Genomic DNA, 24,921 nt, shown 5'->3' with positions numbered 1-24,921 from the left:
GGCTGCAGCTTCCCCGCTCCTTCCCCTGCCCTGCTCTGTGTCCCCCAGGCGGTGGCACTGCCCGGTCCCACGTGTCCCCCTGTGCCCACACCTGTGGGAAGTGATGGGGCGTACACGACAAAGGCCTGGGGCTCGCCTCCCGTGGGGCAGAGCTTGCTAGAAAGGCCCCAATTCATTCCTTCTATTGATATAAATTGATGGATTAAGCTAGGCACTGCAGGGCTGTTTCTAATCAACGCTCCCCAAAGCTGTTGTGCTGCCAAGGGAAAGCGCTCAGCCTGTGCGAGGGCGCAGAGCCCAGCGGGGCCGTGCTGCCTCTGGCCGGGGTCTGGCCCCTCACCCACCGCGACCACTGGGGGAAAAGGGACGCCACGAGCCAGGGAGCCCATCCTCTTCCAGGGGGATGACCCCGAGCACCCCTGAGCGAGGTCACCGAAGCATTTAAACGTGCCCCGAGATGGAGCTAAACCCCCGCAGGAGGAGGCTGGGACTGGCACTGCTCCTGGTTGAACGCACAGGCAAGATTTAAGATCTGAGCAGAGAAGCAGCTTGGACTTTCAAAATAGCTCAAAGAAAACGTGTTTTGCCCCAAGAAAAGCAAATAAGCTCGGTCAAGCTGGTTTCCTCGCAGCAGTGCCACCATTTACACGCCTTCCACGCTTGCTCTCTAGAGCTGTGGGGGATGCAGGGGGGGGCTCCAGCCCTCGCTTGCAGCAGGACCCCCAGACACTTGCGGTGGGGACATGCCAGCAGCGTGCCCTGTCCCAGTTTGAACAGGAACTGATCCCAGCAGGTTGCTCCCAGATAAATCATTTGGTTAATTATTTCAGTAAGCAACAACTTTCCTAAAAGCACTTAGCTGCCTGCTCGCTCGCTTCCAGAGGGGCTGAACACAAAGGCCGCGTTTGTCTCACCCTAATTCCAACTAACCCAGGGAATAACCTCACCCACGGTCGGGGCACAGGTTGAGCCAAAGCAGCCCAGCTCCCTCGGGGCTGGAGGTGAGCGCCATGCTCTCTGTTTGCTTTGCACACCCGCGATGCTGGCTGCACCTGGTGGTGCCTGTGCCCACATGTGTGATGCAGGCTGCACTTCACATGGCTTGGAAGCCACCGCAGGGCACGTGGTTGCAATTACAGCAGCCTCTGCCTCGGCGTGGGCATTCTCTTTTCTATCGGGGAATGTGGCATGAGATTGTTCCATGTGTTGAGATTATGTCAGGATGGAAAACAAAGCAGCAGGCAAGGGAGCTGGCAGGGAAGGCAGGGTGCTCTGAGGGGATGCACGGCCCTGTGAGGGCTCCCCTCTGTGCTGGGTGGGTAGCTTCAGCCCTCCCTGCTCCACCTTTATTTGTATTTGAGTTCTGGTAGCCCCAAACCCCATCGCTGCCCCCATCACACACTAACGGTGCACCAGCAGCCCTGGGGTGAGTGCTCAAACCCCCAGGGAGCAGCAGGACTGCCCCACGGGACAGGGGCAGCTCCTCTCACAGACCTCAGGCACAAACACGGGAAACCTCACAGACGCCCAGGCACCCAGAGGTGCTCCCTGCCCATCGCTGTGAGCAGCCACACTGCCCCATCCCCAAACCCTGCCGGGGCACGCTGCCCTACACGCAGCACCAAGCACAGGCAGCCTTCTGCCCCCCTTACCGGGCACATCCTTCTCAGATCCAGGACACCTCCTCTGCCCCCTGCACAGCTGGGGCAGATCCTGCAGCAAGGAGCTGACCTCCTTACCTCCTGCATTTATAGCCCGCAGGTGCACAGGACCCCAGCAGCACCAGCCCCACCTGGGAATGCAGCCCCACACGCTGCAGCGGGCAGGGAGCGGGCAGATGGGGGCGTTTTCAGGGAAAAGCATGGCTTTCCTTGTCAAAGGTTATAAAATGTGTTCCCAGGGCACACCGAGATGAGAAGTGTAATTGCAAATCAGCTCTCCTGGATCTCCAGACCTACACAAAGGCTGGAAAGTTTTAATTACTTCCTTGTGGAGCTTTTTTTTTTTTTTTTTTCTTCCTCTTCTCTCCTCCTAAATTTGGAATAAAAGAAGAAGAAAAATGCGTACATAAAAATTTTGGAAAGCTCTTGCAACCCTGCTCTTCCTGGCGTATGCAGCAGCCGGGACAGATGGGGAGGCCCAGGGCACAGGAACAGCAACACTTTGGAGAGTTACTTTTAAAAACAAAAATTGGGTTAGAAATGGGAACTGCTTAACTGAGACTGGGAACAAAACTTCTTTTCACACTTGGTAGCCAAGGATTCTTCTGTGGATTTCCATCCCCCTCTTGCTCTGGCACTTCCCCCGTTTAACATCCACTGGGACCTGGTACCCAAAAGGCATTTCTGCAGCTCTGGCAGCGGAGGAACTTTGCATCCTCCCCAGATTGAGCAGACATGGACATGTAGCTCAGAAGTGCCTTCCCCGAGCAAGAGCCAGCAGTGCTCTGGGGAATGATAGCTGCCGGTGCGCTCCTGGGGTCTCAAGCACAGACTTCCAGCACCTGCCATCCTGTGGGAAAAACATCATCTTCCAAACTCCTGGTCTTTAGCAATCTGAGATAGACATAAAGAAAGAAAAAAGTCACAAACACACCCACACGGAGCTGTTTTCCCTCCCCAGTCCACACCAGCACCACGCAGGGAGACATGAACACAGCTCTGCCTATAACTTTATTCCATCCCAGCCTGGCAGTGGCAGCAGCTTCTCCACCGCCTCCAGCCCGCGTCCACGGGCTGATCCTGGTGTGTACAGAGGGCATTGCAACGGGGGGCTCAGCTCACCTTTCCTTAAGAGCCCACCTGAGATCTGCTGCATAAACTCTACCAAAGAAGCCAAAATAAAGAGGCAGTTTCTCTTTCTCGGCTCTTGGTGCACACAGGGTGTTGTGCCTCCACCAAGGTGGGAGCTGACACTTTGAGAAAATCTGATTTTTCAAAAAATCTGACTTTTCAAAAAATCTCCTTTTTTAATTAGGTCAGTGCTGCCAAAGGCCGTTTCTCCTCTGGATGGACATGGGACATGCTGCACCAGCACGCGGTGGGCTCCCCGTCCTGCTGATGGTCGGCACCCGCCTGGCCGTGGGGAAGGACACGGCATAGGGCCACCACGGCTCCGATAACAGCTCCGACTCGCCCATCTCATCTTGGCTTTCACCAGTGATCGTCACCTGCCCTCAGCAGTCTGGAGTTCCCCAGCTTAGGGCTAAAACCGTGCGCACGCAGAGAGGCCACCAGTGCACCACCAGCGCAGCACGATGGATGCTTCAGGCTGGTCCTTCTGCCGGACACATTGCCCCAGCACCATCATGGGACCCCATTGCCTTGTGCCATGGACAGCACCGATTTCCTGAGCTGATGCCATCCTAAAACACGGCATGGTGGAGAAGTGCCTGGTGACCACAGGGGATTTCAAGCAATCGCTGCTCTCAGAGCGAGATCCGGGCGATTTCATCCCGGGCACCTTCCCCCTGCCTGTCCAAGGCCACTTTTATTGTCTTGACGTGATGAAGTGCGGGCTTCACCTGGACAGACCCACAAGTGGCTCCTCTCGGAGGCAATGAATACAAATACTTGACCTCATGAGCCGTGGGGCAGCAATTAGTTTAAGCAGGGGGTTTGTGTAACACTTCAAAAGTCTTAATCCGTGCGGTCAGCCCTGGCACGGTATTTGCCAGAACCTATTGAGTAGTCTTAATGAGTCTGCAAAGCAAGCTTTCAATACATTTTGGGTCGCTTCAGATGCTTTAAATGGCATAGTCTATATGGTATTGTGTGGCTTTAGAAAGGCCCGGGCTTTAAAAAAGTATGGCTCCCTTTCACAGGACAGACAGAAACCATCTTTAGAGCCGGGACCCTTAGCGTTTTGCATATCAATACGGCTCGGGCTGAATGCAGTCACTCAGCTGGGAAATAGGATCACTATCAGCGTTTCCAGGCTTTCACAGGCACTTGGGAAACTTTAAAGCCCTTCGTGGAGAATAATTTGGTCGAATATCGTGGCTGGAAACAAAACCTCGGCCGGCAGAGCGCGGTCCCTCGCGCCGAGCTCGCGGGGCGCTACGGCAGGAGCCGCGTCCGGCCTTCATCTCCTGTTTCTGCTTCTTCAAAACTTCCCCAGTTCCTGCCTTAGAAGCCCACGGGCTTGTGCACCACAGCCCCGGCATCTTCAGCTGCTGCGGAGCTGCTCACGGATGCTCGCAGGGATGGACACACGGAGAGCCAGTGGTGCTCTGCTCGCAGGAACGGGCAGCTGTACGCGTCCGGTTCCCACATCACGTCAATCCCACTCGTGTCACTCGTCCCGTGCGTGTCGCTTGTCCTGGCATCGACCGGACGAGCCCAGGGGCTGAAAGGGGCAAACGTGCTGACCGCACACCGGCACGGAAAGTACGTGCCGGCTCCAGGGGGCACGAAGAGTGTCCCGGCAGCCGGGACACGGGAATGGGGACAGCTGCGTGGGGCAAGGCACAAGGTGCCGGCGTAAAACAGCGAGGGAAGGCTCCCCTGCCTGCCGTGCATCCCAGGACAAGCGGTACCCTCCGCATCCATCGCCCCCATGCAGTGGCGGAGGTGCTGAGCGGTTCAGAAGGGAAGGCGGCGTGGAGGGACAGCCAGCGCGGGGATGCGGCACGAGGGGCAAACCACAGCCAAAGCCTATTTGCAAACAATGCGGGGCCCGAGGGCCCTTGAAAACACGTAATTAGCTCATTAAAGAAACAAATACAAGTCACTAATAAGATATTAAAGGTTAATTAAATGTTTTCCCCATATTTAATTAAGGGAAAACTAGTTAATTCAGACTAAACTAATTTCTGCAGCCTCCCGTGATAGCGCTCTGTGGCTGCAGATTTCAAAATCTATTGAGATAATTGAACCCAAAGGTCAGAGTTTGGGGCTTTTGTTTGCTCTGCTTGGGTGAATCTGGGGAAGCAGGGATTTTTATCCTATGGGTGAGAAATGCCCCGCTTCATCATCTGGCTTACTTGAAGAGCATAGGAAGGTATGTGATACACAGCTCCCCGTCCCCAGCCCCAAATCTGGCACTTATTCCAAACTACCACCGTTAGTTGTTGTCCTTAACTAGGGAATTCCTTCAGACGATTCTCAGTCTGCAGAAAACACCCCGTGCTTTGGGTTTGCTGCTTTTGCCAGCCTCAGCCCCATGGCAGCCGGCGGCTGGCCCCAATGTGGATGATTGCCTGAATGCAGCCCCCCTGGGCTGGGAAGGGGCTGCGAGCACAGCTGAGCACCCACCATGCCCCGGCACCAGCACCCCTTTTTTCCCCTCTTTTTTTATTTTATTTTTTGCACATAGGATTGTTTCGGCAGAGGGGATCTGCACCCAGAGCTTTTTCAGTCTTGACCAACACTACCAAACTATCTCACCACGTCCAGGAACAGCACGGCTCCGTATTTAGCATTTTGGTTTTAACAACACTTCCATCAACAGAATGTGGAAACTGGGGAAAATCGGTGCAGGGAGGAGCAAGCTCATCGCAGTCACCTTCACAGCCCTCCTCCCACAGATCTCACCTTTAGATATGAAAACCAGACGAGGAACTGATGGGAAGCACAGAGGCTGACCTTGCAACCAGCAAGGAGGGAAAAAGCAGCTGCCATCAACTGTCGCAAACATGTACCTATAATTTATAGTCTAAGGCTTGACACTGCTCACAGTAAAATCAGTGGGTAACCCTCTGAAGGAAGCACAGGGGCTCACACGTTATTAAATAGGAGTTATTTTTGCCACCTCCCTTGCTGGAATGGGCACCGGCAGAAGCCCCAGGGCAGGAGCAGCCCAGCCCCGGCTGCGTGCCCCAGGGCTGGCTGGCCCCCGGCGCTCGCACGCCCGTGCACCCACACCCTCCCTCTCGCCACCAGCACGGCCACAGTTAACATAGATTAGCAAGATTTATATGGAAGAATATTTAATCTGGTCAGGGGGAGAGGGGTCATCTGTGTTTTTATTTCTTAAATATTTCTCTCTACTCCGGAAGGGTCCGTTTCTGGCCGGAAAAGGTCCGATATAAATTAGAACGAAGGGAGGAGGCTGCTGGTGGCCCCGCGCACGGCTCAGTCCCACCCGAAGTCCTGCCCTGTCATCTGGTAAAACTTCATGTTGAAAGGTCTGTAAAACTCCTGCAGGCGCTGCACCACCTGCCCGTCGATTTTGGGGTGCGGCCGCCCCTTGGACTTCCCCAGGCAGCGGGGCTTGCTGCTGCCCTCCGGCTTCTTCAGGCAGGGAAAGCCCTTGGTCTCGTTGAAATAGAAATGCTTGTCCGTCACCACCCTCTTGAGACCCAGAAAGTCCTGGACGCGGCCCATCTCCCCCGCCGGGTCGCTGACGAGCCGCTCCCCGCTGACGAAGAGGAATTTGGAGAGGGGGAAGTACCGCAGCCAGTTGTCCAGGTGCTTGGCGTAGATCCCGATCCTCACCGCGCTCCAGCTCGTGTCGATCAGCCCCGTGCTGACGTTTTTGAAGGCCAGGGCCTGGAAGCTGGGGATGGTGGGGTTTTTGGAGAGCGTCTGCGTGTAGTCCGAGATGGCGCGGGTGACGGGGTTGCGCACCACCACGATCAGCTTGGTGTCCCGCGACATGTTGTAGATGCGCCGCGGAGCCTCCTTGGTGACGAAGTAGCTGGGGGTCTTCTCCATCGTGATCTGCCCCTCCAGCGTCCGCGGCATCAGGCTCCTGGGGAGAGAAAGGGGCACGGTCAGGGCTGGCGGCTGTGTGACCCTGCCCCGTCACACCCCGTCGGTCACCTCCTCGTCCTCAGACCCCTTCCTCGGAGCCCCCCTGACCAGCTCGCCCCTCTCGGTCCCCCCAGGCCTGTCCCCAGGAAGGGGTTCCCCATCGCTGCCCTGTTCACACCCCACCGCCTGTCCCAGCTTGAGACTGGGGAGGAACGACAGCTCAGTGGGACGCTGCAGGAGAGGTTCCTTAGAGCACCTTGTGCAGGGAACCCGACTAAAAGCGACCCAGCTGCCGGGGTTAAAAGCCCCCGAGAGCCCTGCAGGGTCGAGGTGCCGGTGTGATGCACGGTGTGGAACCCTCCCGCACAGCACCCTGGTGCCGACGCAGGACCTGCCCCAAACCAGGACCATGCAGAGGCCCCCCTGTGCCGTGCCTGTTCCCGCACGGGGACATTTTTTGTCCTGGCCACCCCACAGAGCACACCAACTGCAGATGCTCACACGCTCCGTAGGGTTGCAAAGAGAAAAGAGGAGGAGAGGTAAGCCTTGACGTGGGTGTGGGCGCCCATTTGGGCGGGCAAAGGGATGAAGGGGTAACCTGGGGGCCTGGCACAGCCCCAGCCCCCGGCCCTGGCAGCAGGGATGAGCACCCTGGGGGGCTAAGTCCGGCCACCTCGAATCCAACCCAACCGGGATGCAGAAGCCCACCAAGGCTCCCACCTCCCCCAGACAGCAAGCAGTTAAGGCCAGAAAAAGACTGTTTCCTTTAAAAAAAAAAAAGAGGCGGAAAACCTCTCAGGGCCCAGGCATTGTGTTGTGTAAAATTCACTGCCCTGATTGTTCCCTTGTGCACTTTAATGAGGCATTAATTGCTGGAGAAATTACCCAGGCATGTCATAGGCATGTCACCCCATGGGCTGAGGGCTCAGGGGGGCTGCGGCAGGGTGCCCCCTGTACCAGCACAGCACCTGCCCTGAGCCCCCCATGTCCCCCTTCTTCTCAGGGGTGGACACGTCCCCTCCGGGCAGCCGGTGAAGAAGGGGCTTGGTTTGTGCAGGACTGAGCCCACAGCGGGGTCACCTCGGAGCTGCCCGGTGCCCGCCCCAGCAGGGACAGGGAGGGATGGGGTGGCTGGCTTCTAGAGGCTGGCTTAGTACGTGGGGAATGACCAAACCACTTCTTCTGAAGCAGGAAGTGCCCATCCACCCGCACACACGAATACAGAAGCACAGCCCCCCCCAGGCAGGTGCTATTTTACAGAGGCACCCGGCAGTGACACGGCGCGCAGGAGGTGCTGAGCGGGCGCCTGCGTTCATCCAGCAAACGCACGGCCACCTCCCCACACCAAGACTGCGCGGCCCCAAATGCCAACCGTGGTCAGGGATAAAAAACCCCACGGGCAATCCCCCCCCGTGCTGCTGGAGCTGGCAGCGCTCTGGGGATGCTGATGGCTCTGCCCGGACCCGGTGGCACCGCTGGGCCGTGCCTGGTCCCCAGGCGGGGACACACGCAGCAGCCTGGGACACGCTGCCGGCACGCCGGGGCTCTGCCCAGCAGCACGTGGTCCTTATGTAATGGGAAAAGGCTTGAGGTTTGGGGAGGTTTTTTCCCCTGGACGCAGGAAAGAACACTTTATTAAAAGCATTTGCGAGCAACGCTGGGCTCCGCACAACTCCCTCCCCCGAACGAGAGGCGAAGCCACTTGCGGCTTTATTTTGTGGGATTTTTTTGGACAGTGACAGCACTCAGAGCCACCTCTCGTCCCCAGCCTCACCGGCCACCAGCAGCGGCGGGGCAGCCTGCACAGCCTGCACAGCTGGCTGGAGAAGCTCCTGCCCGGCAGGTCGTCGCGTTCCCCTGTACCTGTAACCCCAAACACATCCCAAACCCAAGCCCACGATGCCACTTTAGAGCTGGCTGGGGGATGATGGACACATGCACCTCCAGCCCAGCTCCTGGCCAGCCGTGTCCCCGAATGTCCCCAAGGTGCCTGCACTTCCTTGGGACGCCGCTGGTGTTTCTGCGCAGGAGAGCGACGTCCCACGTGCTGCTCAAGCTCTCAGCACACATGGGCTTAAGACCTAAATCCGTCACTGTCCCCAGTGTGCAACAAAATGCTCGTTATGCAACATTTGGGAGGACGCCCTCTGAGATGCCGGAGAGCCCACGTTACACTGAAATACCGCTTTCCTCAGTCTGTGCTCCACAAGCCGGTGCTGGTTTGACCTGAACTCAAGTTCTGCTCTGCTTTTGTTAGAGGCAGAGCTTTGAACCTGCTGCAGCCGCCACCACCGAGCTCCCTGGACCATCAGCGGGGGTGCCCTGAGCCATCTGCACCCATCCTGGCATCCGCAACCCTAAAAACTGATCATTTCTTACAGCACGTGAAGAGCAAATTGAAAGAAAAGAAGAAAGGAGGAGACCCAGACTGCTAGGCCAGGCGGGATTTACCTCCAGGTACAGCGCAGCGCGCCTGGGTGGCCACAGAAAAAAGTTAACGGAAGGTAGGGTTTTGAGAAAAAAATCACTAAAACATTTAAAGTTCCCAGATTTTCTGTGCCAACACATGCCGCTCCATCTGTGCTGCCAGGGGTTATTTCTAGGAAAAAAATAAAATAAAAATACATCCCTGCCCAGAGCTCTCCCTGCGGACTGGGGGGCCAGGTCCACCAAAACAGGACAGGTGCCTGGGCCCCACCTGACCCCCACCCTGCCGCGGTGATCGTGAGGAATGATGCCAGCCTGGACACCCCAAGAAAAGCCTTTCCAGAAATACCTTCCAAAAGCTGCTTTATGCCCTCTCCTTCCCCGCAGGAGGGCAGCCAGGGCTGACAAGCGGGGTGACACATGCCTGACACCACCGGTGCCTTCCCCGCACACGTCCTGCCCACCAGGGGCTTGTCAGCACGCAGGAGCAACCCAGCTTTAATTAAAGCCAACCACGCCCTCCTTAGGCTTAAGGAAAATTTAATTAAAGTAGAATTTGTAATAAAAGCCCACACCGAGGCAGGGATTCCCAACTCCGCACCACCGGAGCAGCAGCGAGGGCTGTGCGAGGGATGCGGGGACCGTCCCCGCTGGGGACAGCGATGCCCCACGCAGACCCCCAGGGCCATAAGCAAAGCCCCTGCACGGCAGCGCTACCACGGACCCTCCACGGGGCTCCAGCACCTCTCCGGTTTTGTTGGTGCTCAGAGAGTGTTAGGAACGATGGCTGCCAAACAACTGCACGACATGTATCTTCCGCACAGCTCCGGCACACGGATTCCCGGCTACCTACGAGATAATTACGCTATTTCACATTTTCATTAACTCCCTAAGAATTACCCCAGTTAATTATTGATAAGCTCTGCCTGCCTCCGGATCTGGCTAAAACCAGCAAATGAAGGGCAGGGCTCCTGTTGTGCTCCACTTTAGCAAAAGCACTGGAAACTTTAAACTTGGAGCTAATTCTTGTTGACCTTGAGGTTGCTCCTTGGGCGCACCAAGCACTGCCCACGGGAACGCGGCATTGCGACGGGGGAGCACCCGGCAGCCTTCGATGGAAGTTGTATTTCGAGAGAGACCACGCGCCCAGGAGGAGGGATAAAAGTCCTGCTTCTCTATTAAGCCGATAAATTTCAATTTTTGATAAGCATCGAGATGACTGGCACTTGAAAGGCATCGGAAACAAGATTTCCTGTGTGGAGACGTACAAGACGTGGAGATGTACAAAATGTGCCGCGGGGTGCTGGCACATGGGGCTGTCGGTCCCCGGTGGCTGAGGCACGCTGCCGAACCTGCCTGGGACAGCACAGCTCTCATAGCCAGGGGGAAACTGCGGGTTAAGGCTGTGCTCCCGGGGGCCCTCACTTAGATTAATTACCTCCTCTCCTGAGGTAGCGAGGTGCAGTAAGTCACAGCCCTGATAGCAATGCAGAAAGCTGCACGAAATACAGATTAACAGCCATAGCAGGCAGGTAATCAGAGCAGACTTCAAAAACCCGGGCCGACATAACTTCCCAGGGTTAATTGGTTGAGGATTCCTCAGCTCCGGGATGGTTTTGCCGGAGACGGAGGAGAACTCATCCCAGGAACGGGCTGAGTGTAAAGTAATGGATGCGCCTGCCCGGGACAAGCTCGCTGATAAGGAAGGCTCCAGCCCGACAGCCTCCCACGGGTGATGCCAGGCAGCATCCTCAGCACGGCCCAGCCCGTGCCAGGAGTGAACAACGGCCCCGAAACCCAGAAAAACCACGGACGTGGGTGATGGGGGCAGCTGGACCAGGCCTTGCAGGTCCTGCATTATCACCCACCCCGTGGAAGGGAAAAGGGGGAACAAAACCTCCCCATTATTATTAAAAAAACGAGCACTGACAAAAAAAAAAAAAAAAAAGCCACCGACAAAAGCAAGTGAAAGGCGAGGGGATTTCTGCCGGGGTGGACATGGTTGAGAGCTTTCTGCAGCGCCACAGACAGCGCCTCTTTCAGGGCGCTCAGCCGGGAAGGCGAGGGGTGATGCCGAGGACAAAACCAGCAGGATGGGCGCAGATTAGGGTCGCCCTCCCCAGCCCCGGCCGGTGCAGGCAGGGGGCACGGAGCCGCGGGGACATGGGGGACACGGCACCCCCCGGACAGCAGGGTGACGGCCTGCCCCACGGGCTCACTGGGGCCAGCACCTTTTTGTGTAAACGTAAAACAGTTTGGAACCGGAGAGGGGCGAGGGCCGGGACAGATTTATCCAGACTTACCCTCTGCCCGCAGACACCCCTACCACCCGGATCTGCATATGAATCGCCCCGAAGGCTTATCTCACCCGGCGGGGACAAGGCGGCCTTTGTGGTGGCAGCAGCAGCGGCTATGAAGTTGTTAAACTGGAACCAGTTAGCGATACTCTCAGATACTGGGCTGCTCCGTAAGGCAGCCGGGATAGCGGCACCTCTGCCGGAGAACAGGGCGAGAACACGTTAAGGGCTGGGACATCGCAGGGACGGACCCAGCCGCACGTCCTCGGGCACGGAGCTGCAGCAGGACCACGACTGCCAGGGATGGATGGGGGCAGCCACACCGGACCCCCAAGTCCCCAAAGCAGCGCCTGTCCCTGCCCTGGTCCCCTCCACCACCTCCTCCCGAAGCATCTGTTGAACCTCCGCACCCCGACAAGCCGCCCGGGAGCAAATTAGGGCCGCGGCCGCGTTTGCTCCTCATTACTGCGCTCTTCCCCTCGCCTTCCCCATCATCGCCCCCTCGGAGGGGCCGGAGGGGCCGTCATCGCCCCCACCGGCGGGCAGAGCCCCGCGGCGCTTTCCCTCCCCGCCTGCCTCCATTATTTTTGATTCTTTCGCCGATTCAAAAATGTGCAAATGAGGCCACAGCTTCCCAATCGGGCCTGGCCATGAGCTAATTGGCTTTAAGCAGGGAAACCTGAATATGCTAATGGGGGCAGTAACGAGCCCGGGATGCGCCTGGAAGGGGAGCCAAGCCCTCGGCTCACCGATCGGCTGACTCGAGACACGTCAATTAACAACAAGGAAGATAATTTATTAATGCTCCTTTGCATCCCCCCCCCCCCGCCCTCTGCACCTAATTACAGATTGATACAAGAAACAACCCAGGGGTTTGCTCCGTTCAGCCCCCAGCACCCGCAGCGGCCCAGGACCAGGCTGAAGGTGCTGAGCTAACGCAGAGGACCCGCGGCTCCTCCAGCCTCAGCGATGGGTCCCTGCCTGGTGCCACCCGGGCCGGGCAGCAGAAGGGGCTCAGGGAAGAGCCAGGAGCTGGGGAATGTTGTGTTTGGCTTTCCGACCTATTTAGCATCCTGTTCTTGGGGATGTGGAGTGATGGAAAGGGGAGAAGCCTGAGGCAGCATTAGCATTTCTAATCAAGTGGCTGCTTTTACGAGTCACCCGACACCCAGTTATTAGCCCCCGATAAGAAGCAGGGCCGTTTCAGAAGCCATTCAAAAGAATAAATCATGTCCCTTTTGCGGGCTACAAAACCATCCAGCCCTCTGCACACCCCAAGTCTCAAATCCTGGTCATAAGAAGAGGAAAAGGACGTTCGCCCTAACACCACGGGGCAGCTACAGCCCCCCCAGCACGCACGCCTGCTCCCCTCCACCGCACTTCATCTGCACTGGGACCACGCTCATGTTTATGGCTGGGAATTGCAATTATGGGCAGCTCGAGGCCCTGAAGGTTTTTGAGCGATTACGGTGTTTTCTTTCCGTGGTTATTCCAGCAGGGTCATTAAGGCCAAGAGGGCTACTGGTGAATACACCCAACGCATACCATTATGGAGAGCAGAAACCAGAGACAATGCGAGCGCAGCTCTGGCCCCCGAGCGGCAGTGCTGGATGCAGCCGCTCAGCGCAGGGTGGGCAGGGGGTGCTGCACGGGGTGCCCCAAAACAGTCGCTCCTGCTCGCAAGGCTGGCTGCTTGCACACACACGTGCTCCTGCACGTACACCAGACAAGCACTGAGAGCTGGCCGGACGGGGATGAGGATCCAGCAGTGGCACCCCAGGCAGGGCCCTGCAGTGCCACAGCAGCACGGGGACGCCTGCAGCCCGCGGGTGCCACGACCGGAGAGAGACCGGGAGGAAAAAGCTCCTCCGTTCCCTGCGGCACTTCACGTGCAGCGAGCAAAGACGCCTACTGAACATCCACCAGTGCCAAGGCAGCTGGACCCGCTTTTACAGTTACAACGGGTGAAAAACAGAATAGCAACAGGAATCCCCCCCCCCCCCCCAAAAAAAAAAAACACCTCCAGAAAGAGCGGGCAGGCAGGTCACCTGCACGGGGACCGGGGATGCTGCGGGCTCCCTCCGGAGCGGAGCGCGGCCGCAGCGCCGCAATTAGAGCCCTCCCCGGCGGCTGGCTCCCCGCGCCCCGTTGATTCCCGGCCCCGGGGGCGCAGGGACGGCCGGCGGCAGGTGTCTTGCCTGTGACCCGGGTCAGCCGAGGGCTCTGATCTCCAAATGACCCTGCCCAGCAGTGAATATGCGTACCCGCGCTCAAACAGCTTGCAGATGAAGGAGCAGCAGACTGGAGATGATTTATTCAGGAATTAAAGGTTCAGTACCCCTTTTAAAGGCCGAGCCTCGCCACTGTCAGCCTTCATTGCACACAATTAAAGGGGTTAGCTGCCTGGGCCCGCCACGGCCCTCCTCCCTTGCAGGGGAATGAAATAAAACAAAAACAACCCCTCCACACGCCCCCACCGCCCCACGGCCCCATCCCTGCAGCGTACAGTTTGGGGCACGACAAGAGATTTGCAAACTCAGCCCACGAATGGTGCTGAGCTCAGGCACGGGACGGTGCTCTCGCTCTGCCTTCTGCAAGGACGGGGAGGTGCAGACCCTCAGGAACGGGTTTTCTCCCCTCTCGCAGAAGGGGAAGATCGGGGCCTCGGTCTCTGCTTGCTATCCCTGGCGCAATCAGCGCAGAGCTCGTTCCAGCAGCACAGCACCAGGGTGCTCAGCACCAGGCGCCCCAGGTCCTGCAGGGTCCCCGCAGCTCCCAGCAGGCAGTGCCTCGCTGTGCTAGGCTGGAATTGCCCTCCAACACCCGAGAGAGGAGATAACAGCAATATCAGGCATTGCCCACATTGTTTTCTTCCCTTCAGAGTTCGGCGAGCTGACCCGGTGTAACTGCGGGAGGGGAAGCATCGCTCGCGGGCACAACCAGCAGGAATTCAATGAAAAGCTTCCTTCCCTTTATAGCAGAAAAGGAAGAAATCCGCTGCCTGCAGCGGCTGCTGGTAATCTCTTTCTAAGGCAGTAAATTTTCCTGCAGCTACCCCAGCAAGTAATCCAGCAGATTATTACACCTTTCAGTGAAATCAGCCGTTTAAATACGCTCTCCCCTGGCCGTGCATCTTATGTTTTACGACCGGCTGAAGATACCCGACGGGCCGGCTGAGAGCAGCGAAACAAAAATTATGCTCTGCTGCAAACTGAGCGGAGGCACCGGTGACAAATCTTACGCCTCCGGTAACCGGGTCCTTGGGCGCGCCAATAAATAAGGAAAATTTCCTCTTAAAACTCGGCGGGGCTGCCAGGCTTGGGGCTGTGCATCACCACCGTGAGACGCCCAGGGGAGAGCAGGAGGGCAGCACAAAGCGCAGGGGGGGGCACACACCCCAGGTGGGCAAAGCACAGCCGGAGTTTACAAAATCTTTGCTTACAATTACAAATAAAATAACACGCATATCAGTTTTGACTAAAGTATCCTCTTGCAGCAATGGGCTGATCCTTCCTGGCTTCAGGAAGGAAATAAAAAGACCACAAAATCTCAGTTTTTCAGCTTTAAAGTTGCACAGCTCGTGTCTCCCGCCCGAGTCCTGCTTGCACCCCAGCTCTTGCCGGGTAGCCCAGGACAGGGCCGGCAGCTCCCACATAAACGGGAATTCCCCAGCATCCTGATGCCAAAGCAGGTGAAAGGAAAGCAGGCGTGCACCAAGAGCCAGCCCCGGGCACGCAGGGAAAAAACAGAGGGGAGCGCATCCCTCCCACGGCACCGCTCATGGGTTAACCTCTCCCTGCAGCATCGGCTGCCCTTGGGAGGGGAAAGACAAAAAAAAAAACCACGCCGATTTCCCTATAATTTTGCAATTCTGCCTGCAGGGCCTTGGGGCACTGCACGCCCACGGGTCTCACTGAGCAGCTGCAATAGGGGGACAAAAAAGGGGCAAAATCCTCAAATGTGCCGGGTGTGCCCGTCCCGCAGCAGCACAGGGTGCGGCCGCCACAGCTCCCTCCGCGGCCCCGGCATCGCCGCAGGTGCAGGACCAGCGGGAGCGCAGGCGAGGGAGGAAGAAAGGAGGAATTCACACGTGTCTGCCAGAGCGAGACCTTCCTGCCGGCCGCTGCACCGACAGATGCTTTGATTTGATCAGCAGATGCTGACGAGGCATCAAGACAAGTCCCCCGAGCCATGAATAATTTCGCTGCCTTCGTGTTTATTTGATCTCAGCGTGGGGCTGGCCGGCGCTGCCGCCCCATCCGGCGCTCTGTGCCCCGCTGGGGCTGGGAAGGGTGCTGGGTGCTCTTCCCCCGTGCACCTGCACCTCCTGCACGGCTGGGGGGGCACGGGGAGCAAGGCATGAACATAACTGAGCCCAGCGTTTATTTATTTTTAATTTCTCCTTTTACATGGATAGAAATGGGAACTCTGAACCCGAGCAGAGGGCGGAGGCTCTGCACCAGGGCCACCAGGTTCTGTTGCAATCACCCAGTCAATGCTCAGTAGAGCACAATGAATGCATTTCTGAGTAACTACGCGGCCACAGCCCGCCGTGGTATGGCACAGATCCACCCACCCGAGGCAGCCTCCGGACCACAGCACCCAGGGAAGCAACGGCCAGGGCTGGGCAGCGGTGCAGGACCGCAGCCAGGCCAAGGCAGCAAGAGGAAAATGCTGTGGGCAGAAGGGATGGAGAACAACCCTCACCGAGGTCTCCCCGAGATGCTATCAGCTCCTCTCTGGGCGGCTTTGGGACAGCGTGGGGCCACCTGCAGCACATGCAACCCTCACTGTGACACGGCCGAGCACCGGATGGGGACAGGGGGTGTGGGGGGGACAGCATCTCCAGCCACGAGCAGCCCCCGTCCCGCAGGGCCCTCACCGCCAGCCACTGCAGGTGGGGAGCATGCCCTGGGACTACCCAGAAATGCAAGCATTGGCAGGGAAAATAAGGATAAAAGAAATGTGCAGGTGGCCGCAGGCGCAGCCCCGCACACGGGACGCAGCAGCAGTGTCCCCGGTCCCCGTGCAGAGCCCGGCGCAAGCGGGCGTTCTCCTCGGGATGAAACCGCTCTGTGAAACATGAGCAGGCTCCGGAGACGGGTTAGCTAATCTGGTGTGGAAAAGCTGTCAGATTTGGCCAAGGGACAGAGCCAGCTTCATTTATTTTTTAACGCAGTGGGTGGTGTGGGGAAGGCTGCTTGGAAGCTTCGTTCAGGGTTAAAAAAAAAAAAAAAAAAAGACAAAAAGACACAAGACCTGCCTCTTCAGCAGGTTCCCTCCTAATGCCAAAGGGAGGCCAGGCCGGCCTGCAGCTGGGAACCGCTGCGTGCACAAAAAGCCAGGGGGAAACAACCCGGGTGGGTGCACAGAGGCTCGTGGCCAGGGAGCACGGCAGTGAGGGCCCATCTCGCTCCTCGCCCAGCCACGGACAGCAGCTCTTCTCCGTGACACAGGAGCGGGGTCTCAGAACACATCCGCGCCGGTCCAGGGCTTCCCCAGGGCTTGGAAGCCCATGGCACGATCTTACGGGCTCTGCGTGAAACCTGCACACCCTGACTGAGGACCCTGGGTCCTACTCCAGTAGGTAAACCATAAGCAGTAAAAGCTGCTCACACCATCTGTATTTTCAACTGAGCAAATTCAATTGCTTTAACTAATGTGATTTTAATACAATTACACTGCCCACAGCACCTTCAGTGTCCAGTCCAGAACTGCAGCAGGGGGATGTGACGAGTTAGAAGTCAAAGAAGCTACCAGTGAGGTGAGAGCCTGCCCGCTGCCGTAGGAGCGATGCCCTCCCACCACCAGCGTGCCAGTTTTGCACGTGGCAACTCCACCGGTTCCACTTCACGGAGACTTCTGCAGAAATGCTCTCCCGGCTCGGCTTCCCGCTGCTGAACAAGCGCTGGTCCTGTTTGAAGCTGCAGGTTCAAGCTAACCGTCAGCCGCTCTGAAACGCATCCAGAACTGTCTCGTTTCTACCTACGAAAACATAAATCAGTCCTCGCTCCTGGACCGCAGCCAGGCCTGAGGTCTGCGGCGAAGCCTTTGGGATCCATCGGGAAAGTTTCCCGCGACAGCTTTAAGCTCTTTTGGCCAGATCCACAAAGGTATTTGGGAACCTAACGCTCACGGAGATCGCCGGTACCTGAGCACCCAAATCCCCCCCGGAAGGTGATCTCCGGCAGGCAGCCGCCCCGGCCTTCCTGAGAACACCACGGAGCGCCGCGTTGGGTTTTGAAGCAGAAGCTGAGCCGGTGCCTCGCTTTGCCCTGTGCTTCCACGTCCCCCGGCCCTCTGCATCCCCAGCTTGCTGGCGAGCATCCCCGCGCACAAGGGACCGCGTGCCCCAAACCCATCTGCCACTGCACCCCCGTCCCCGGCGGCAACGGGCAGAAGGACGGGGCAGGAAGCCAGGAGACCACAACGGCCGGGTGCTGCTGCCAGCAGCTTCCACAGCCCACACCGGAGCCCGAGCTGTAGGACTCGGCCCAAGGGAGGAAGGGCACCACATCGGTGCAATTACCTGGGTTACGCACATCTCCGCGGGTGCCCGCCGTGCCCACCGCCAGGCTGGGTTCGGTAGCTGGCAGATGAGCGGCACCAGCTGCGGCTCCGGCTCTCGGCGGGGCACGGAGCAGGTGTGGGAGCAGCCCCGCGAGCGGCTGCGGTGCGGGGAACCGGGGCTGCTCGCCCATGGGGGGAGGCAGCAATGCCGCAGCTGCGCACAGGCAGGGGGTGCACGGAGATGCGGCGGTGCCCCCCCGGGCATCTCCCCAGTGATGCCCCCGACACCTCGAGCAGGCAACGGCGTGGCTGCTGCATCCTCCCCGTTTGTGAGAAGGGCACCGGTGCTGCGGGTCGGAGCCTCTGGCCCTGGCTGTGGGTTCAACAAGGGAAGCTTTGAGTTAAGCCCTCACCCCGTAACAGTCCCTGACCCTGCACCCAGGCAGACCCTGCGCCCTGCAGAGCCCGCGCTACCTGTGCGAGGGTTCGCAACAGCTCAGGGCTCGCGGGGCTCGTGTCCCCTCCCCGCCTCTGTCAGCGACAAACAATCCCATCCGGGCTGCCTGGTGCTGCTCTCGGGCAGAACGTTGTCATGCTGCCACAGAAAAGCTCTTGTTGCGATGGAAAACGTATCCAATTTTCCACAAAAATGAAAAGAAAAAAAAAACAAAAATCCCCATCTGTGTCAAATTTGTAATACAGCCTCGGGGAAGATGGGAAACAAATTTAGCTCTTTTTTTTTTTTTTTTTCACTATCAGAAAAAGCCCCGTTTCCTGGCAAGGAGCGCAGGCGAGCTTCGCCCCGAGCGCAGCAGTGCCGTGCGGGGCCGTGCCGGGGCCGAGGGGCATCCCGCATCACCCACCTGCAGCACCCACCGAAAGGAAGGGGGAACCAGCCCTGAGGGGCTGCCCAAGGGCTCCCCTCCCTCGCAAGCTGTTGAGCCTCTTCCCTGCATCCACGGGACTTTTCTCGCCCACCTGCAGCCCGTCCCACGTGTGCCAACAACCGCTCCCTCCACGGAGAAGCCTCAGAAAGGCAGCCGAGCCCGCAGGGGTGGCTCGGGTGGCCCCCGGGCTGCATCCGTCCCTCTCGCCTGGCACTGGGGGGGTCCTGCTGGTCCCCAGTGCAGGAAATCCCTGCCCTCCCAGCTGGGCTATTTGCAGGTCCCCAGCCATCCCAAACCAGCCCAGCAATGGGGCCTGGGGGCTCCACCAGACCCCAGCAGTGCAGCCAGGCTCTCGGCCCTCCCCACGTCCTCCCTTCCCCGGGAACAACTGGGAATTCTCTCACAAAGCATTTCGGCACTGGAAAAGCATCAGTTTGTGGCAACTGGAGCTGTTTGTGGGAAAGGACTGGATTTTTATTATTTTTAGCCTGGCTTCCTAAGGAAATGTGGCTTAAGCAATCACACGGTCTGTCTGCCTGTCCGCCCGCCTGTCTGCTGGTCTTCCCCCGGCCGCGTCTGGGGGGAATGCCCACCGGCCCATTCCAATCTGATTTGATGGAGAAGGATCAAAACTAGGAATTTTACACATTCCCAGGAAAAGCTGCGGCCAAGCAGCAGCCATGACCCTGACAGCTGCCCTTGGCTCGGGGAAAGGCAGCTCCAGCACGGCCCCGTCAGGAAAACCCCACCAGGAAAGCGCTTTGCTGGCCTCATCCCACGCACAAGGCACGGGCGAGGATCCCAGCACGCCCAGCCCCACGTCCTCGTGCTGTCATGTCACGGTCCCCAGGGGCACCGCAGCTCTGCCCAGCCCTGCGGGACCAGCCCTGGGCAGGAGCAGAGCTGGCAGCAGGGCACAACACCATCTCCATCAGCAGGGACAACACGTGCGAGCAGGATGGACTCGCCCGGCCCTCACCCCTGGGCAGAGGAGCAGCAGCAAAGAAAGGGCATTTCTTCACAGCCCACAAAGCTTTGGGAAGAGGGAACCTCCAGCGGCACAGGAATTCAAAGGCCACATTATTTGCTCCCGAGTTATTATGTGCCATCATGTGTACTCAAGACAGTCTTAAGCCTTCAGAAGCCGGTGGCCAGCGGAGCAGCGAGGGCTGAAGCGCAGCGAGCTGTCAGCAGCAGAAAGCTGCTATTCATTTGGCCCCCATAGAGGAGAGGAGCAAATCCTGCCCAGCCTTTTCCACTGGTGCGGGGACAATAACGCGTATTTCATTTCACTTGGCCTGCTTCCAGCCATCAACTTTTACGTGCTTCCAGGAAGCGAGGGGCTGACTTTTATTTCTAAGTTTGAAAACCTTCCCAAAGGCCAGCACACAGCACACATTGACCTCCCTGGTTTTGGTTTTTTTTTGTTATTTGTTTTTTGCAACACCCGAGCTGCCCGTAAATAAGGCATCTCCCCAGGACAGGGCTGGAGGGGCACGGGCGCTGCGGGGTGCTCCACAAGTGCTCAGCTCTTCGCTCAGAGCCTGCAGTTGTCACACCTCAATTTATCAGCAGTGATAACAATTATCGACAAAGACAATAATTTATCCTCATGCGCCAGAGGCCCCTCCCAGCTCAGGGCCGGGCAGAGCAGGCTCGCAGTGGGCAATTTGGATGGTGCTGGGCTCTGGTGGCAGCAGCACCGTGGGATGGGCACAATCTGGGACTTGCAGCACGGGGACGGAGCACGCAGACAAACCCGATGCGGGTCGATCCCGCATCCCAGCGCCGGGCATGCAGAGCCCCAGGACACGCAGCGCCAAGACCTGCAGGGAGAGACGGACAGACAGAGGGACAGGCAGCGCTCAGCCCCGAGACAGACCCGTTTGCAGCCGCTCAGCTCCAGGTTTCCATCCCCTGCTTTGTCCTCGGATGGACGGACGGACAGATAGACCCGGACAGAGCACCTTGGGCACGGAGCTGCAGCCCCGCAGCTCCTGGCTCAGAGGCGAAGCCGGGCTGAGAGCTGAGCAGGATGCACCCAGTACAGCACCCGCCGCCGGGACACATCCTGCTCCAGCATGAAACTGAGCCCGGGGAAAAAGCAGTTCGGAAAAGTCGCCTTACTGTGAATTGATTTTCCTTGTTCTGTCGGTAGCTTTAAAGGAAAAACAGAACAAACAAAACAAAACAAAACAAAAAACACACCACAAAGCAACACAAAACAAGACAAAAACTTCTTTAGGCATTTCAGAATAGTTTCTCTTAGTTATCACGAAAATTTAGCTCAGAAACGTGTTGGGTAAAACGTTCAATTCCCCACAGCCTAGAGAGCCTCATCAAAAATCCATTTGAAGTGTTACTCTCAAATCCCTCATGGCAATGGGATATTTTAAGGTCAGTTAAACTTATTATTCACTCAAGATTTTCTTTCAGGTTCCTGCATATTTTAAACAGATTTTCCCCCATCTCTAACCCAACTGTGTTACAAAACCCCTCTCCTTTCTTTTTTTTTTCCTTCTGAAAAGAAAAGAAGTTGTCAAAAGAAAAGATACTAATCAGAAACAGCTTCTGAAGTCTTACAACCCACTACAGTTTGTACTTGTTACCAAAAAACATTGATGCTCTCTCCAGATCCCTAAATCCCTTGACTTTTAAAACGTTGAATGGAGCTGTGCTTGAAGAAAAAAAAAAAAAAGAATTAACTCAAATTTGTTTTTTTTCTTATTTGCATTTCATTTTCCTTGAAACACAGTTTATATGATTTTTTTTCTCCCTCAAATTGCGCAAGGAAGTTCCTTCAAGAACTGCAACCTGCATTATTTTTGGAATACTTCAGGTTTCCACCTTATTAGAATTGCAGTTTCTGCTCCTATCACACTCTTCATCTCATGGAACACTAGGACTTATTATTTTTTAAATCGCCATCACCCCGTGATCCCAGTTTCTCCCCTCCGCAGCGGGAGGAGCACACCCCTCTTCCAGGGGCTGGATCTGGCCCTGCGCAGACAAGCTGGGGCCCTGCACCAGTTCCACAGGCCCAAAGTAACAAGTGTTTTAGCAAAAATACGACTGCTTTTACAAGTGGCCACGGAGAAACTCTGCAGACGATTACAAGGTACTGAGGCAGTAAAAAGATCAGCGCTCCCCTGAAACACAAATGTCAGTTTTCTGCTCAAAAACTTCCTGGTTTTGAAACACTAAATTCAAGGTTTTCCTTAGAAGTTCTTTGCTTTCTTAGTTTGTTAAAAATAAATAAATAAATAAATAAAAGCAAAATCCTGCTTTGGAGAAAATGGGGCTTTTGACCACAACAAGGCAAACTGTACAGCGACCCGGACTGAACCTGCAGCTCCTGCCTCACCCCAGCACCTCTCACCTGGAGACCGGCACCATAGGGAAACACACCTGCGGTGGCACGCGTGTGGGGACAAGCCGGGTCCCCTTCTGTGCTCAGCACCAACGGCACGCCTGGGCTGCTGCGCAGGGCACAGCGCAGGGCTCCGCCACCCGTACTTATACACTGCCTGTAGCTCCACCGCCACCACTCCATGCTGCAACGTCTCCTCTCCTGGTCCTGCCAGCAATACTGCTCGGCCAGCATTTTCCATCTCATTTTGGCACCTCAGGATCTACTTGGAAACCCAGGGAGCCAACCAGTGGCTAACCTCACAGCAGGGACCAGGAGGCAGGTTCCTGTCCCTGCACACCCCCCCACATCCACCTCCTGCATTACTTCATCCCCCTGCTAGTAGGAAAGTGACTCAGTGGGTCCCGAGGACCCATCCCCAGGAGCGCTGTGAGCACCTTCATCTCCAAAGCCCTCCAAACACATCCCCCCTCCTCCCTTTCCCCACGTAACGCGTGGTTCAGCCAGTGCCAGGGAGATGGCACCTGGTTAGAGACAGTTTCCAACCCTCTCCCAGGAAAGACGACGGCTGCAATGTGATCAGTTTGAGCCAAGCTCCTCTGTCGGGTCACGCGTTTGGTAGGAGCCAGAGGAGAGGCAGCGAGTACCAGAGCCAGCTCTGCTCCCGTGCGGCAGCTGGAACAGCGCCTGCTTGTCCCAGGGCACAGCTCCTGCGACTTTGGTGTTTGGGGCTGCCGCTCCAGAGCCTGACTTCAACCCAGCCAGGTCGGCGGGAATTGGATGCAGGACGCCCCCCAGGCACTGCTGAGCTGGTTTTGGACCCGTTAACGTACGTGGGATCGGGGAGCCACGAGGCATTTCCAAAGCTCCACCTCCCAGGCACGGAGGAGACACCCTCACAAATCACTGGCTGCTCCCTGAAAGATGCTCAGAGGTTATACCCCAGATAATAATTCCATAAATTTGTGAAGGTCACAAACAATATTAAATGTTCTACGTGAAGCCAAGAGTAATGCAGCCAGCACAGGAGGCAAACTGAGCAGAGAGGAAAAGACTGCAAGTGCCCATAATCTTGCTCTAGAGAGCAAAGAGTTTAGAAATTATTAAACAGTTCCTAGCATTTCCAGCCATCTGGCCTGCATTTCTCCATTTATTCAATCAGACATATGCTGCTTTTATCCCCACAACTGCCAGCTCTCCCCTGTGCTCTGAAAACATGTGCATCCTCCATCCTGCTCGCTGTCAGTGCAGCACAAAGCACAGGCTGTGCGTTCCGCACACAGCGCGGGCTCCTAACAAGTGAACGTGCCCATCACAGCCACTTCCACCAGCACATTTCTCCCACTCGTACCCAAAACTCAATGTTTGCACAAAAACAAGGCAGCCTTGGCAGACTGAGATGGAGTTTTGAGTTGGAAACCCCACTTGTGCCAAGCAGCAGCAGCCCCCCGAAGCCCGCAGCACCAGGTCTGGCAGCAGGTGTAGAGAAGCAGAGCCCATGAAGGTTCCTGTGCCATTCTCCTTGGGGACATCACCGCCTGCTTGTGCCAAAGCACGGACACGCACCGCCCTGCTGCCCAACCACCCTACGTGCAGGCCCTGCAGCACACTAACACGTGCAACAGCGTGCCCAGGCCGCCCCTGCTAGGTGTAGCCCCACAGAACATCTTCTCTGACCAGCCCACCCTTCGGACCTCTCTCTTCCAGCCATGATTTCTTCCCTGTAACGAGCAGAAGACGTGTCCGGGGGGATCAGAAGCCAGCAGTGCAAACAACAGATGGAAAGGGACAAGGAGGCCTGTAGCACCGCAGGGCAGCGCCAGCAACGCAGGATCCTGCTGCCCAAGCCCATCGCAGCCCTGGCCACTACGGTCTTTGGAGGGCAAGAGGAGTCCCCACAGCGTGCTCAGGGACGTCTGCTCAGACCCACGAGCCACAGGGGCTGTTTTGGAGCTGCAGCCACCACTGCTCCCTGCCCAGCAAGGAGATGGAGCTGCCGGCTGAGACCAGGCCTCGCTTGCTGACAGACACCCGCACGCCAGCCCCAGCTCTCCTGCCACCTGCGCCAGGCCTCTCATCCTGCAGCCAAGCACTTCTTCGGCTTCATGGGATGCCACCGCCACGCCGGCAGTGCCTGCACATTCCTCCTCCACGAGGCTTCCCCGAAGGCCGCCCCTCCAGCAGGAACAGTGCTCTTCGAGCCCACGGCAGGGCAAGGAGTGAATTACGTTTGCTCACACACTGTCCAGGGGCTTGGGTATCAGGCCAAGTGTTACCAGATGTGCAGGGATCTCTGTCAGAGCGATCTGCAGGCTCGAATGCCTGTTTGGATATTTAATATGTTGGTATCTGGGGTGCGAGGGTCAGAGCTGGGGGTTTCAATGCAGATGTTACACATCTTTTCTACTCTTACCATCACCTTTTAATAACACCATAAATCATCAGGCACTTCTCAGGTGACCACGTAATTGCTCATTTGTGTATCCGAGCAAGCTTATCTGGCCTCTCACTCCTTGCTGCCATACAAAAACTGCCAGCAAAGGAGACCCGCTGGGAGCAAACTGCAGCTACGGGGCTTTGCGTGCCCCATCTCTCCTTCAGCAAGTCATCTCCTGGCATATGTGCTTCAGATGCATCGTGGCAGCGCAAGAAAGAGACAAGTAACTGATACGGGAAGATTAAAAAAAGGTTGGATCAGTCTGTTCCTAATGTGAGCCTTGCTGCTCGCAGCCCTT

The 24,921-nt window shown here is 57.1% G+C and overlaps 1 protein-coding gene across 1 annotated transcript in view; it reads right to left on the bottom strand.

Moving 5' to 3' along the window:
- Positions 1-5,912: 5,912 nt before the first annotated feature.
- Positions 5,913-24,921, bottom strand: part of HS3ST6 (heparan sulfate-glucosamine 3-sulfotransferase 6) — a 30,288-nt gene continuing 11,279 nt past the window's right edge. The window contains exon 2 of the mRNA XM_083800234.1: positions 5,913-6,693. Coding sequence (XP_083656360.1) covers positions 6,075-6,693 — 619 coding nt within the window. The 3' untranslated portion in view covers positions 5,913-6,074. The remainder of the gene's footprint in view (positions 6,694-24,921) is intronic.

Source organism: Anser anser (genome assembly GCF_964211835.1).
Source record: "Anser anser genome assembly, chromosome: 15".
Classification (NCBI taxonomy): domain Eukaryota; kingdom Metazoa; phylum Chordata; class Aves; order Anseriformes; family Anatidae; genus Anser; species Anser anser.
This window is presented reverse-complemented; position numbering and strand designations above follow the sequence as displayed.